Source organism: Ochotona princeps, chromosome 7 (assembly GCF_030435755.1).
Source record: "Ochotona princeps isolate mOchPri1 chromosome 7, mOchPri1.hap1, whole genome shotgun sequence".
Taxonomy (NCBI): Eukaryota; Metazoa; Chordata; class Mammalia; order Lagomorpha; family Ochotonidae; genus Ochotona; species Ochotona princeps.
The window spans coordinates 83,944,838-83,961,282 of NC_080838.1; the positions used below are offsets into that span (position 1 = coordinate 83,944,838).

The window sequence follows — 16,445 nt, forward strand, 5'->3', positions numbered from 1 at the left end:
CAACTCCAAGATCGCCACAGCTGAATGCAATGTGGGCAACGGCTAAATCCAAAAGGTGCCAGCTAGCAGCCGTCGTCTGGATCACACGGCGATTTAAGAGGGAAACTGCTAACACCTTGTTGCTTGCACAGGGATGCTTCACCTTGCACACGGCTTCCCAGCGCCTTCAGGGGAGCAGGTTCCCATCTGGGCTGAGCCTGGCAATCTGTCCTCCTAGGAGCTGGGCTCTGGTGACAGAAGCTGATTCCAGGGAGAGGAACCTGTTGGCTGCAGAGCCCATCCAGTGTGACGGAGCTACAGGCAGAAGTTACACCTGCAGGCCAGTGTGGGGGAGACGTGCATGACCGTGTCACTGTAACCTCTTTATTACTGCTCTTCCAAGCGATCTAGCATCTTTTCAGAAAGCTTGTATACAAATTACAGAGCACCTGTCAACCACTCTGGCTTGTACCGAGGAGCCGGTCCATGACTGCTGTGGGTGTCTGCGGGAATCTAAGGCACAGCCGGGCGGACTCTGCTCGTGTTGCTTTTCCAATCCCATGGCATTACTTAGTCATCTGTACTAGGTGCAAACCAGTTAGAAGAAAAGCATCAGGCATTCAGTTAGTGTTAGGCTCAAGTCAGCAACGGCATGTCTAAGCAGAATGTCCACAGCTGACATGTCAGCCAGACTCCTATCCCCTGCTCCTACACAAGCTCTTACAGACCACTTCTAACACAGTACAGGGACATGGCCACCTTCCGAATGCACGTGACCTAGTCAGAGGACTGCCAACACCTTGGCCTCACCAACACAAGAACACGAGTTTTGCCGTGTCTAGTGCTGACTGGGTGGAGGAGTGCTTCCTGGTGCCTCTTCCTAAGGCACTCGCTCTAAAACGGCTGAAGGATCCTTCCACGATAATTACTCAAACGGACACTGACAAAGGGAACACACTAGGAACTGCACCTCCTGCCTGGTCAAGGTCACTTAACTCTCCAAATAACCCCACCAATTATTCCCATTTAACAGAGGAAGAAGGTAGGGGCTGAGGTGGCGAAGGCTGAGACGACGGAGGCACTCCCTGGCCTGGGGAGCCTCAGCGCACAGTCCCATCTGGAATGTCCCTAGTGCACTGAGTTCCTCTGCTTGTCCTGGATGGCTAGCCCAAGGCCAGGACTTCTAGGCCATCTCTGTTTATGAGCAACGGTGTAGCTGGTCCTGTGGCATAGTAAAGAAAGCTGCTGCCTACGATGCCAGCACCCTGCCAATGACTTTAACAGCAGTGGAAGATACAGACAAAGTTCCTGGCTCCTGAGTTTGGCCTGTTCAAGCTCTGGCTCTTGTGGCTATCTGGGGAATTAGCCAGAAGATGGAAGATCTCTCTCTCTTCATTTCTCTCTAATGCTTTGAAATAAATACATCTTTAAAAACCAAAGGCTGTGGACTCGCCTGCCTGCCCTGCGAAGTAACTCCAGAGTAACAGAATCTCCAGCCCAAAGAAGCCACACTGTGGTCCTGATCCCCAGCCCGTCCCAAGCAGCTGGATGTGGGTCTACCAAGATGGGTATCTGAGACTGGACCATGTGCCCAGTGCTGTCCTGTCCACCTCTGTCCGTATCAGCTCACACCTGCTGTGAGCCTGTACCCTTACGTGGAGCACTGAGGAACTTGGGAAGCCCAGTCTGCTCTCCACAGAGGTCTCAGAGTACTGCCCCTCCCAGGCAAAACTGCTCACAGCACCAGCTCCCACCTCGTTCTACTCATTTGGCGTTTTCCAAATTACTGGCATTTCAGTGTTCATGAAATGAATAGTCTGCGTTGAGAGAAAAGGGAAACCCAACTGCACAGGGAGATGTAAGCACAAGTACAGAAAATGATCAGGTGTTCTGAGAGATTAAGGCACTTCACATGCACTCAAAATAAATACACGAGCATGGAAAAACTGGACAGTAGCTTTTGTCTTGAAAACAGGTGTATTTCTAAGTGGGAAAATCAGTCCCAATATAAAACCCACCCCATTACTGGAATCCCTGTGTCCCATCTGTGTCCTGCTGATGGTACCTCTTAAACAGCTGTCAGTCCGGCATGTGTACTGTTAGCCCAGGCCACCACACTACCTGAGCTGTCAGTCCGGCATGTGTACTGTTAGCCCAGGCCACCACACTACCTGAGCTGTCAGTCCGGCATGTGTTCTGTTAGCCCAGGCCACCACACTACCTGAGCTGAATGATCCCAGTGGCTCCCGTCTGACTCCCTGCACCGCACCTCACCTGTCCTGGGGCTCTTGGCCACACAACACCAAAGGCCATTCCAGATCAGCCCATGCCCTGGCCATCCCACGGGTGGAAGAGCTCCTTTGTGCATTGGTAAACAACTCAGCTCCAGTTGAACCTTGCAGGCCTTCCAGCTGTTCCCTGAGCCTGCACCTGCCCGATCCACCAGCTCTGTGTGCAGGGAGGGGCAGGCCCCCGGGAGTGGCTGTCCTTTCACACTGCTGACCTGCAGGACCCCATCGCTCAAGTCCATGGCTACTGAGACAGAGAGAACAGACCATTCTCTGGGCTTGCAGAGAGAGCACCTAGCTGCTTATGCTCAATGGATACCTGAAAATATTTCTTCCTGTCCTTTTTTTAAAATATGGAACGCTTCATGAATTTGTGTGTCACCCTTGCGCAGGGGCTATGCTAATCTTCTCTGTATCATTCCAATTTTAGTGTATTTGTTGCCCAAGTGAGCACAATGCCTGGAAATATTGCTTCAGCATGTGAGTGCGTGCGTGTACCTGTTTTGCACTAAAATGAAAACAAAAACACTCACTGTAAACAGTATATAGTTTGCTATCATTTCTCTTCATGACTAATAAGTAGATAGGGTAGCCTGCACTGACTATGAGACCAGCAGAGGGAGCAAGTGAGTACCACAAGTGGAGTTGGCAACTGAATCTAATAGGAATCAGATCTTGCAGCTTTTTATTTTGTTACTGTAGGGGCTGACTTTGTGGGGCAGCACATTATGCCACCATCTGCAACACTGAAGTCCCGTGTGGGCACCAACTCGAGCTCCACTTTCAATCCAGCTGCCTACAAATGCGCCTGTGAAAGCAATGGAGGTCGGCTTCAACACCATGTGGGAGACCAAGACCGGGGTTGCAGGCTCCTGGCTTGCGCCTGGCCCAGCCATGGCCACTGCAGCCTTTCGGGGACAGAATCAGGGATGGAAGAGCTCTTTTTCTAACCCTGCCTTTCAATTAAAATGAACATATTCTCAAGAGTTTTATCTATTTATTTGGAAGGCAGAATTGAGAGAGAGGAGAGAGAGCCCTTCCATCAACTGGTTCACTCTCCAAGTGGTCACAGTGGTCAGAGCTGGGCTGGGGCAGTCTGAAGCCAGCAGCCAGGAGCTTCTTAAGTCTCCCAGCTGTGCGCAGGGCCCCAAGCACGTAGGACACCTTTCGCTGGGCCAGAAGTGGAACAGCCAGGACTCGAAGCAGCGTGCATTGCGGCTTTTACGTGTTCTACCAAGCTCTGGTCCCAAAATCAATCTTAAAACCTTTTTAGTCAAGGAAGACTTTTTGACCTATAAACTTGAAGAGAAACTGACATGCACAGCATAATTTAATTTTTTTCCTTCTTGAAAGAAGCAGATATCATGAGTTGGCTCCTCAGCCCTGCCACATTCATTTCCTTTTCTTTTTTTCTGTCAAACTTTCTCTGGCATGAGACCCTTTCCTTGAAAGGGAACATTCTGAGGGAGGGAGACTGTTACCAGTGGAGAGTTACGCCAGTCCCAAGAGAAAGAGCTGACAGGGTGCGTACCAGGAGGCTGGGCCGGGCTTTGCTGACCCCGGCACCCAAGCCTCGACAGGAGAGAGGTGGAGCAGTCTGATACATTTAAACAGGAACATCACTTCCTTATAAGCACAACTATTTATCCTAATTCCAATATAACCTCAAACACCACTCGTGCATATGACGCGGCCACCCCGCCGCATTTCCCACAGGAAGATTCCTCTGCAGCACGCTGGCCAGATGCGTGAGAACCCCAAGGAGAGGTCGTGGGCTTTAGTTTTCCTCCTCTGACAAGCAATTTTATTTATGCTAACCTACAACCAAGAGGCATCATAGATCTTCATGTAAATAGCACATGTGACATTTTTATCTCTGTACTTTAAAAAGGTCTCTCAGTAATTAAGATAAAAATTTTATAAATTTACATTCAATGAAGATTAATCTAGATGGCCTCCAGCCACTTTCAAGAGAGAATTAACTGTGACAAACAGACAGGTCTTCACAGAGAGCCCAGGCACGTGGTGGGGAGGCAAGAGCTGGGAGTTTCTACTGCTCCTGTGAAGTGGATCCAGGAGCATGTAACATAAAATTACAATTAAGAAATGCATTTTGAACTCTCTAATGAAATACTCTGTGAAAGGAAAGCTTTTATTTGACTTAACGTAGGTCATGCGCAACACATGTAATCACCAACATCAACCCACCGGGAAAGAAAAAAGGTTTCGCATGTCTGCCGGCATGGAGAAAACAGGACACAGAATTACTGGAAAAATATTATCAGGCGAACGCACTCATCCATTGTGCGCGGTTTCATCTACTACCTTTTTAAAGTGGTGGCTCGTACCTTGACCTTTTTGGCATTTTTTTTTCTTTCAGTGGAGATAAAACACTCCATAAAAATATCAAGAGAATCAAAATATTTAAAAATCAAACAGCATTTGGGATAACTATGTGGCAGCAGAACTATTCAAACTAAAATATTCCTAAAAATTCTTGGAATTTATGGTGAAATCTTGAAAAAAAAAAGTGACTTGGAAGTTTCCCAAGTTTCTAGTAAATACAAAGTTCTTCCTTTCTGCGTCCTGAAACTTGCCTGGCACACAGCGCGGCTGCCGAGCGGCCAAGCTCTCTAGTTGAGGCTACTCCGCTTGGTTCAGCAGAAGCTCTAAGAGGTTCCAGGATTTTTGTTACTTAAAAAAAATCAAAGATCGTTTACACGTGATTCCACTGGGCAACACTCAGGTAAGTTGGCACCTTCTCCGGGTAAGGAGCCGAGCACGGCAGCTCAGTATGCCGGAGGAGCCACTTGAACCATGGCTACTTCTCTCATGTGATTCACTCCGACACCACCCCCCATCGTGCAAACAGTTTCTGTGGTCCTGTGTCAGACAGAAGTTGCACAGCTGCAGGCAGAAAGATAACTGAGATGGGGGGGGGGCTGCTGTGGGGCTGTCCTCTCAACTGGCCGCACCCCCCCAGCCCCCCCCCCCCCCCGCCCGGCGAACGAAAACACACTGGTGAGGCAGGGGAAACGACTGTTTCTCAGGAAAGGAAACGGCCTGAAAACACATCTGGCAAAGGGCTTTTCCTTCTCCTTTAACAGCTGGATATATTACCCATATACAGGCTTCCTCACCTTTCTCAGAGGAGAATTCTACCGTCTGAAATACAAGCAGAAGATACTTAGCCCAGGGCTACATGTGTGTATGCACTGATTACACAGACACCTTTAATCGCACCTGGGACGGGAAACTGCGAATGCAGGCCTTGGACTTCACTTCAGAGCCGGTTCCTACTCTAAAAGACCCTCCATGACCGTTTCCCTATCTGCATCAGGCGAAGAAGTGAGCAGGCTGTTGTAGGTGCCACAAAAAGTGAGCGTCTAGCCGCCTACAGAATGTATTTGCAGAGCTTAACAGATGCATTTAGAAACGCTGAGCTTTCCAAGACTCCGGTCTGTTAGTGAAATGCTATGTGCTCTCACATTGGGATGGCCCTTGTTCACAGGGCCCACTGAGGGCCAGCAAGGGTCAGCAAGCCAGCTGGACGCACTGCTGGGCGGAGTGTGCGGGGCGCAGGGGCACGGCTGGCAGTAGAGCGCTGTTCTCCAGCACCTGGAAGCAGACTGGCTCTGGACACGCTACAACTGGGGAGGAGATCCTTGCGTCAACACCCTGTGATCCATCACCGCAGAGGGAGAGCACTGCTGGAACGCGTGCCTCCTCGCCTCGCCGAGCCCGTTTCCTGGTCTGTGACACAGCAAAGCCACCTTGCACACTCAGGTGTACATGTCCAGGCTGCTTTTCCTGTTCGTCCATGTTTATGGGAACCTGAGGGGGTTTTCCTTTGGTATTCTGCCCAAACCCCACGGCTCGGAATGAACTTTCACAGCATTCCAGACTGGGTTTCATGGGCGCCCCAGAGCAGGGGGCCCTGCGCAGTGCTGACACCTGCCGCTGTTCCGGCAAAGCCGTGTGGATGGCATTTACAGCTCCTCAAACGCAGCTCAAGCCCAGCACGACGCGCAGAGCAGGTGCCCTGGCAGGAGGCATCATAAGAAATTGCTCTAGAGGTCTCTGCTCTGAGGAGGTTAGAGAAGTTTTTTTATTCTTTGTCGGTGGGGGCTACTTTTTAAAGTTCTCGTTTATTATCGTGTAGAAGTTTGGGGAGTAGTGAAAATAGATTTCTCTCACTAATGGTTTCGTATCCAGTGAACTCACTCAGTGTAGTTTTCCCCTGTGCACTGAACATTACGATGGACTTATAAACATGCTGACTGCTTTTATTTAGACAAGGAGAGGGAGGGAGGCGAGATGGCCAAGATGTCTGTGCAGTGCCCGATGGGCGCATCGTGCCAGATGCCTGACAGTCCCAAGTATGCCCGTCTGGCTACAAATGGCTACAATCAAACCGTAGCATCCGGCTTCATCTCTTAGGCCATTTCAGCACTCCAAGTTCCTCATGGAGGAACACAGCATCTTCCAAGATTTCAGGCCGTGCTGGCCAAAGAAGCGGAGCCAGTCACCACCTCGGAGTCGTGCAGGCAGCGATGACGTGAGGGAAACTGATTCCGGCTGGGTGGGGTGAGGCTGCAGACAGCAGCCTGGCTCAAGAGGGGCTGCCCGGCCCTGTGGAAATCAAGTCCAGCCTGGCTGTGCTGTGACAGAGGCCCCGGTGGAATCGACGCAGACTCCCAACCACCAGGGCTTTTGCAAAGCGACAATGGCTGTCTCCTGGGATTCTATCCATGGGGGCGCAGCAGTAACACCTCTCCCTGTTCCCCCAGGTCAGATTCCAGGTGCCAGTCCACACCTGGCTCTGTCCAACGATAGAACTCCCCAGGGAAATCCTGAACACAAATAAACTGGCTCCTCAGAGCACAGCAGAGGCCATGTGCACATTCCTCTTGGCACTGATAGCTAGGACTGCCACACCGGGTGTTGACCTAAAGCTGGCACCTGTAGGTGTTTCTGGTTCCCTGTGACACTGTGCAAGCACAGCAAAATGGCCAGTCGGACAGATAGTCCTGGACGGCTTGGAGGCCAGGCAAGGGTGTGCACCTGTCACTGACACAGGGGGCTGAGAGCAAAGACTAGAGAGTGTCCCTGATTCTGGACCTTGCTTAACAGGCACATGAGCAAGGGCCAATAGCTGTGGTTCTTTGTTATACTGGCCTCTGTCCCTGGAATGTTACAGTGACCACATACATACCTTAGGGTACTTAAAAGGGGAACAGGAGCCCCTGCTAGTACTCCACGCGGGCGGGGACCAAGGTTATTAAGAAAACAAGCAGCACTGTGCACAAGTGCTTGGCACAGAAGTATGGGGACGACGGACTGGGCAGCTGGGGGCGCTCACCTACCTGGAACAACCACTCTCACTCCTCCTTGCCTGCCACCCTGGCAGCAAGGCACAGTGGGAAGCCCTCAACTCCTGCCACACGGTGCTTCTTAAACGGCCATGGCAGGCTGTGGTCTGGAGGAGCCAACAGACACTTTCCCAAGGCACCACGTGCTGTGAGGATGGCAGGGGCAGGCGTGCAGTGTGGAGCACGTACTACAGCGCTGAGGACAGCGCATCCCACCCCAGGAGACACAGGTCACAGCGAAGGCCTGAGGCCGCTTTCCGGTGTGCATTTGGGCCAGGCAGCCAGTAAATCGGTAACTGCTTAGTTTTCAGCTTTAAAGAAAGCATCTCAGAGGACTTCTAGGGCCAGAGAACAAACACCCTCAAAGTTAGAGAAACTTCTGAATTCCACAGACGAAGCCATCAGAGGTTAATTAGGAAGGGGAAGTGATTTGCTGGAGTCTGACATCGGATGGAACTAATTTAACTGAGACTGCACCAGAAAATGATGAGATCTGAGGGAATTTCAACTTGACGAAGAAGTTCACACGTTTTTCTCTCAACACAATCTTACCTAAATTCTGATTTCTCTGACTTTCGATTGTAAGTTAATAATCCACTCATTGGTACAGTACATTTAAAGTCAATTTTGAATATCAAAATGAACGTTTCATTTAAAAGAAACAACAAAGTGAACTTAGCAAATGATCTCTGCCACAGGATTTGATAGTGGGACTCTCCCAGTCAACTTGTTTTAAAATGAAAACCATGCATCGCTTAGCTAGATGGCACAAAAGCCAAGTAATGTGGAGGAAACAATCTTCCCTGTGAAACAGCACACGGTTTATATGAGCCAAATTTCTCTCTTTATTTGCAATAACAAAAATAAGCCGAAGCCTTGACATAGCGGTAGTATTTTTATTCCTAGAGGGAAAAACAGGAACTTCATTGTACTTTAAAGTTAAAGTTCTTACCTCAGATACTCTGCCAGCTGAGCACAGCAAAATGAGTTTCAGACAAAAGAGCCCGAGTGCTCTCTCTAGGAAATACTTAATCAGGGTGGGGCCTGGGCTGTGCCCAGGGGTGCTGTAACCGATCAGCTTTCCCAGGGGGCTTCTGCAGCCTACAGCCCAAGCCGGCCGCCCAGCACGCACCAGGCTCCGGGTTTTCCTGTTCCCGGGCTGCTGACCCCCCTACAGGAAGATAGCGGAAAAGCCAGGAGGGCGGAGCAGCTGGCCGCACATGTCTGGCTGCTCTTATCAACTTATCATATAAGGAAAGGAAAGTGATTGATTCGGACACTGACACGGTAGAATCTGGGGGAAAGAGAAAACAAAGCCGCGGGAAGGCTGCTCGGCGAGGCTGCTCCTCCGGCTCTGCACAGCCGGCAGGGACAGGGGTATTAAAGCCGGCTCTGCCCCCGGGGAGGGAGGAAGAAGACAGACTTTCCTGGATGGACCCAGCCATGGCAGCATAGCTCAGCGTTTCAGACGACAGCTCAGGACGCTGGACTCGCGAGTGCCAGACGCTTGCTAAGCCGGTGGTTTATTGCCCAAAGCAAAGGGAGAATGTGGCGGATTGTTTTCTTTACCCTGAGCTGTGATCTTGTCGTGGCCACAGCCTACAGCAACTTTCGGAAGAGCATGGACAGCGTGGGGAGGAAGCAGTACCAGGTCCAGCACGGCTCTTGCAGCTACACGTTCCTACTGCCCGAGACGGACAACTGCCGCTCTTCCTCCAGCCCCTACGTGTCCAACGCCGTGCAGAGGGACGCGCCCCTCGACTATGACGACTCAGTGCACAGGCTGCAAGTGCTGGAGAGCATCATGGAGAACAACACGCAGTGGCTGATGAAGGTAGGAGAGCCCATCTGGGACAAGGAGCTGCAGCCGTCAGCTCAGGTGCAGAGGGAGAGTGTGCAGGAGCAGGCGGCCTGGAACGCAGGAGTGTTTCTTTTTCTCAAGCAACGGTGGGGTGAAACGTGGGCAGGCTTCTCTGAAGAGAGTGCAGGAGTCAAGACAGAAAGTCTCTGCTGACCAAGGAGAGGAAATGTGCTTGTGTGTAAAACTGGTGTGTGGTGGTGTCTGGGCTCCAAACAGCCCAGGGGAGGGCGCCGCACTCAGGCTGCAGGGGAGGCTGTGTGGCAGGGCATGTGCGGAGGGCCAGTGAAAAATGCCGCAGTCACGCTCACTGCTGACACAGGAGGCATGGAGTCAAGGGCTTTCCTAATCTCCTGGGCTGATTTACCAATGTGGATTGTGACTCCTGCTAAATGCGGCCAGACTCCCCACGGCAGCCAGGGCTCTGCCCCCAGGGACCCCAGTGCTCAGGTGATGCCAGGCCAGCGTGGTCTGACAGCTTGTCTTCTGAACTGTGATCAGCCAACTGTTCACAGAGCTGTTCACAGAGAGCGTAACTCAAAGTTCTGTGTTCTCGTTCACGAATCATCATGTCAGAAAACCTCAAATGACCCTGGAATTTGCTTTATACGGACCATATGTACTCTAAGAAGTCTCAACAAAGCCAATGAATAGATCAGTTGTTAAATATTATAATGACGACAGCACACGAGGAGGCTCACACAGCGAGTCTTTCAAGCCACATAAAACCTTTTATGAGCTGTTGAGCCTCACGCAGCACTCCCCCCCCAGAGCAGTGGGATTGTGTCCTCTGGCTTTCGTTTCTCCCTAAACTGTGTCTTCGGGCACCTTATCTCAGTCACAGAATAGGACTGGGTTCCTAATCTGTGTTTCTCATTAACTCTCCCACCTTCAGAGAGGAAGCGCCTAAATTGCGCCCAAGTCTAAATGAATGAGTGTTCCCAGCACAGCCGCTTATTGTGATGAGAGGGATGGCTCCCGGAGAGCAAGAACGTACCTAAAGACGCACTGGGCATGGCCAGTGCTGCAGAAGTCATTAGCAGTGCGGGCAAAGTTGCCAGAGAGGGTCTTTTGAAATTCATGGCTGTGCCAGTTCACTGTGTTAACCAGCAGCACAGGTTTCCACATGTGGCAGGCGCGCTGCGTCCAAACTTCTGGCAACTGCAGCTCTCTGCTGTGACCTCACACTCACCGGCTCTCCCCACGGTTACCGGGGCACGCGATGCTACAAAGGACAGCGGCTCCTGGGGGGTGACTGCAGTAAACATTAGATCTGCCTGCCTGCCTGCCTGCCTGCCAGGTGGTCTCCGAAAAGCAACAGTCACAAAACATAAAGGAGTGTGGCCAAGTGCTGGGGAGCCCACAGCAGTGTAGACACGCCAGCCCCCAGGCAAAGTGGGGGCTTCCTCCTCAGATAACACTCCGCTGGCACCACCATTTCTCTTCCTTCCCAGGCTCAGTGAGTCAATATTTGAATAGTTGGGCTCTGGTATTTCCAAAGTCTGTCTTTGGTCATTCGGCTAAATATCACCAAGAGTGACTTCATGTTTATCTGGCCGCAGGCCCAGCCTATCCTGGAGATGTGCACCTGAGCAGTGCAATTCGGGCTCCGGCTCACTGCCTTCAGGGGCTCCGCTTGGACAGGAGCGCAAACAAACATAAAAGCCGCTTGCAGCCACTAAACGGGCCCTCTGTGCTTGCTTTCCACGCCCGTGTTTTCTCACCTGCGCTAACAAACGCGGCTTCTCTCGTAAGGCAGAAGGAACACCCACGGGAATGACAGACAGACCACACACTTGAAGCATCAACATCACTGCCTCGTGAACCACGGCAGTCTCTCGGGAGGACAGGCACACCGTCCTGTGGCTTTCATTATTTCGCATATTTTCTTTTAGGCTTTTTTTTTCATGCTTCCGTATCTCCTTTCCCCTGATCAACACAGAAAACATTAGAGACATAAAAAAAAAAACCCAAAAAAACAACCCATAAAAACTCTACACACCTGTCAAAATGACCTTTGTGCTCCCCCTACCCCCTCAAAAAAATTAGAAATGGAAGGGCAAGGCTCTGGTTCATTTTCGGGCAGACGAGGCACGGAGAGGCAAGCCGGAGCGAGCTGCCGGGCACACCATCAGGATCTCCTGCCGCCGCTTTAATCTGCAGGCAAAGGAAGTGTCCGATTCTGAATGAATGCAGAGCAGTGGGAGCGGAGCCCGACAGCGGGGCCTGATGTTGCACAGTGCTTCAACAGGGATGAGCAAACCCATACCAGACACAAGAGCGGGACTGCAGGGACCACGTCCCCTGTACCTCTGTCCCAGGGACACTATACACTGGACAACTCGCCCATACGGCTTAGTGAGATGCACTTTCTTCTGCTGAGTGACCAAGCAGATTTTTTCCCTCTGATAAGAGGAAATATGAAAAGGAAATAATCAACTATTTCACACTGATGAGTGCTTCATATTTTATAAACAACCGCAAACCTCACAGCCAGGGTAGAACAGAAATTTGAAAAACAGAGCTAATGCCTATTAAGTTGATGTAAACATTTCCTCTGCCACCTTACTTAGAAAACAAAACAAAACAATGCAAGTCCAGGCTGGGAAACAAGCTTGAACTGAAATCCTTTCCTTGCTTTAGAAGTAACAAGAAACGAGAGCTAACGCTCCCCATTCGCTGAAGCGCGACGTGTGAAGCACCACGCTGCCTACTGCGTGCTTTGACCTGTGCTACAGCAAGTGCTTACTAGATGAGGCACCCAGAGTTCACTGATAACAAACTTATCTTTTTTTTTTTAAAGATTTATTCATTTTATTACAGCCAGATATACACAGAGGAGGAGAGACAGAGAGGAAGATCTTCCCTCCGATGATTCACTCCCCAAGTGAGCCGCAACGGCCGGTGCTGCGCCGATCTGATGCCGGGAACCTGGAACCTCTTCCGGGTCTCCCACACGGGTGCAGGGTCACAAAGCTTTGGGCCGTCCTCAACTGCTTTCCCAGGCCACAAGCAGGGAGCTGGATGGGAAGTGGAGCTGCCGGGATTAGAACCGGCGCCCATATGGGATCCCGGGGCTTTCAAGGCGAGGACTTTAGCCTCTAGGCCACGCCGCCGGGCCCCAAACTTATCTTTTAATTCCATTTTTTCCACAAACCTTTTGAAGTGCCCTGCGCACAGTTCAGAAAAGATAACAAATGTGTTCTCTATGCAGATGCATGTGCTTCCTGTGGCCAAGTGGTCCCTGCTTGTCAAACAGGCTGCTGGAACCCTCGGCTAGCTATCCAGCCATTACACTACAGGGACTGCCAAGTCCAGAACTAGGAGATGGACTCCTGTTATTTTGCTTCCTGCTGAGACAATAGACCACTGATATTTTTTCAATGCTGAAAACTGGTGATTGGTTGATTTTTAATCAATAGGTCACAGCTGACAAACAGCTTGTGCTCCCAGAGTTTATCTGTGTAACAGGTGCCCTACGCAGTGGTGGAAGGATCATGACCTTGTAAATGAAGTCAGGTGCTGACGGAAATGCTTTAAATCACTGGGATTTTCTAACTGTGTAATCAGACAACAACAGTGTAAAGCAAAACCTGCCACCATGTGGATCACTTCAAACAAAACAAAAATATTACAGAGCTGAGAAATGAGCACTGCTAACAGAAAGCAGGCTCTCCTTCCCCTGGCCTCCAGTCAGGTTTTTGGTGAGACTGGCATGCAGGAGCTACCTAACAGTTCACTGGGACAGATCGCATCCAAACACACGACTCTCCTTCTTCAAGCATGTACAGCAGCATTGTTCCTTGACCAAATGCTCTTCCGGAAGTAGCAAGGACAGAGGTCAGAAGGAAGTTTGTGTGGAAGAAAAGAGCACTATCTGCGAGGAGTAGTGGATTAAAGGTTGGATGTGTGTGTGTCTGGGCTGTGCGTACATGTGTGTGGAATGTGGGAGTATGTGTGTGGGGATATGCGTGTATGTGCGTGGGATGTGTGTATACATGTGTGGGATGTATGTATATATGTGTGTTTATGCATGGTACCTTCATGTATGTGGAATGCACGTGTATACATGTGTGGTATGTGTGCGATGCATGTGGCATGCATGTGACAGATCATGCACTCACACCAGCACACCTCCGTCAAGCTGAGGAACATGGGCAGGATGCGGCGTGACTGCTTTTAAAGAAAGTCATTTCACATCTGTTCATAAAATAACAGAGCCTGTACAAGCTTCATGCTCTCCTCATTGAGATCAAGGGAGGACAGACACCAATGGACTGAATGCAGGGCAGAGGAGAAAACTCGCAGAATATTTGAATACAATTCAACAGCAACACTAACTGAGCAAACGACCCTCCTTCCTACCCATGAGAACAGGCTTGATCGGGTTGCCCCGCAGGCTGTAATGAAATAGGACCCATCTGGGGACACAATGTCTGCTCTCTTTCTACTGTGCACCCCCTGGGCAATGGAACATCCTCCTGCCCTGCTAGGTTATTCTGGAATTACCTCCGACACAGAGAACGCGCTCTCTGCTCCGGCCATGCTACAATCTTCACTCTATAGCAGTGACGACACCACATGGGAGGGGAGAGAAGCCATGGCAGGGATTCTTTTATGCATTTTGTACACCTTGCCCCTTCTTGGCCCCAAGAACACCTCTGCTTGCAGGTGATGGGGGTGGGATTCCATGTACCTCAGTAAGTCCCAGCAACAGCCTGGCATGCTCTGACGTCACACAGCTCAGAAAGGTGTGCAGGAATATGGATGTGAACTCAAGTACATGCTATGTCCCTGTTACATGGATGAGTGATTACACGGTACTCCCACCACCTTTGGCAGGACGGGAGGGAGCGTAATCCTGGTTCAGTGTAGGAACCAGTGAGCTTTATTTATTTACTCAAAAAATATTTATGGTGGACCTACGCATGCCCAAGGCGGTGTTTGCTACGGGTGCATGGAGTAAGTTGGTGGGGAAGAAACTCCTGAGTCTTGCCCAGGGGAGACACATGCGCTCACAGACCACATGCTGTCCTCAGCATGGGCATTTGGCAGGAGCTGACAGCTGCCACTTGGGGGCCAGGAGCTCTGCAGACCACAGATCCTTTGGCCAGCACGCTGAGCCTTCCTGTACACGAAGGAAATCTCCCACAGCTCTGCTGGTGTGCTTTGTCTACCCACACAACGCACGCAGTCATTGCAGAAGCGTGGGCGTACAAAGGACATGTATGGTCTGTTATGTATAAATCCACCATGCTGAATAAGCACTGAGTAGATGAATATATAAACAGATGTGTATTATCTCTATGGAGAAATCTGTCATGCTGAATAACTTCAAAAGATTGGTTGGTTGATTTGGAAGCCATAGTTACAAAGAGATGGAAAAACAGTGAGAGATCTTTCACCATCCTTTCACTTCCCAAACAGCTGCAATGGTGCTCAAGCAGAAGCCAGGAGCCAGGAACTCCACGCAGTTGTCTCATGGGTGCAGGGGCCCATCAAAGACATGGGTGGCACCTGAGCACAGAGCTGGAAAGGAAGCAGAGCAGCCAGAACTTGAGCCAGTGCTTACATGAGATGCCGTTGTCACAGGAGGTGGCTTAACCTGCCACGTCGCAACGTCATCCCCAGTCAACGTGTATGTGTAGCTTTAAGACATGCTGCAGACCGTGATACTGACATACACACAGAGGTTGCCACGTGATGACTTCACTAAACATAAGAAGGCACTCAGGAGCTTGAGGAGCTTTCTCAGCATCCCTAGCTGGTGACAGCAGGGGTTCCCACCACACACAGGGCTCACGTCCTTAGAACAGGCCTGCATGAGCAACTGGAGCAGGTGGCTTTGGCAGGTACAGCACCCGAAGGCTATCAGGGGAGCCCCACGGTCCTCTCCAAGGGAGGATGGTGCCAGAGCCGCTAAGAAAGGACTCAGCTGTGGGAAGACCTGGTGTAGGGGGCAGTGGCACAAAATCCTGACAGCAGCTCCCCTCCCTTCCGGGGAGTACAGCCAAGACTCCCCAGGGATGTTCAGAATCAAGGACAGGACTGACTGTGTGGCCAAAGACACAAGGCACAGCAGAAAGTTTACAATAATAATTACTAGTAATAAAACAAGAATAATAACTTATGAGACCAAGCGAGCTCGATGTGATACCTGAGACAACTGTGGTCTGAACAATGAGTGGCTAGGACATCCTGCCAGAACACACGAGACATAGAGGGGACTCCTGTGTCTCAGGCAGGCGGTGCAATATGGCAGATTCCATCATGCAACCGGAATTTAAAACTCATCAACTCTTTACTTCTGGAATTTTCCATCTAATGGTTTTTGGACTGTGGCTGCTCATGGATAAGTGGGACTATAGAAAGGAAAAATAAGGACTGCAGGGTGGTGGCTGGGGCGGCCAGGACTGTCATATAGGGTCACCAAGAAAAATGATCACAAACCACACATTTGCTCACACCTCCTCTGGAAGTTGGCAGATGGAGAGCTCTTGAATCCTGGGAAGTTAGGCCAAGAAAATCCAGTCTCAGGAAGGTGATGGGTGGCCTCCCCTTTCTACCACTCAGGTGTGAGAACTAGCTGGACATGTCTCCCACCGACACCCAACAGTAGTTTGCCTCCACAGTAGTGTTACGCTAATGTTCGGGATGGGAAATGAGGCGCTGCTGTTCATTAGGCCAGCAACCAGCTGAGCTCCCCACTGCAGTATCAGGCTGAGGTTCCCAGCTGAGCTCCCCACTGCAGTTCAGGCTTCTGTTCCCAGCGGCGTCTCCCCAGTGCACCTTCAGTCCCGGCGGGGTTGTGTGCAACATGTGGGAGAGAAGCGGCAGATAAGGGCTCTCTCCACGGTGGCTTGTTTTCTTTTTCCTCTTCTATAAAGTTTTAAAAAATGAGTAAAGTAGAAAGATTTGATGTAAATAAAAATAGTGGGAAAAAAAGTC

The 16,445-nt window shown here is 50.6% G+C and overlaps 2 protein-coding genes and 1 non-coding gene across 4 annotated transcripts in view; 1 reads left to right on the top strand and 2 right to left on the bottom strand.

The window, feature by feature from the left end:
- MCPH1 (microcephalin 1) overlaps positions 1–16,445 on the bottom strand; it is a 190,547-nt gene that overhangs the window by 41,353 nt on the left and 132,749 nt on the right. The gene's annotated exons all lie outside the window — the stretch shown is intronic.
- On the bottom strand, positions 2,615–2,723 carry LOC118759039 (U6 spliceosomal RNA). Its single transcript, XR_004995947.1, has one exon. It is a non-coding gene; the product is annotated as a U6 spliceosomal RNA (small nuclear RNA).
- ANGPT2 (angiopoietin 2) overlaps positions 9,052–16,445 on the top strand; it is a 46,340-nt gene continuing 38,946 nt past the window's right edge. For both annotated transcript variants that reach the window (XM_004590881.2, XM_004590882.2), the window contains exon 1: positions 9,052–9,473. In XM_004590881.2, coding sequence (XP_004590938.2) covers positions 9,186–9,473 — 288 coding nt within the window. In that variant the 5' untranslated portion in view covers positions 9,052–9,185. The remainder of the gene's footprint in view (positions 9,474–16,445) is intronic.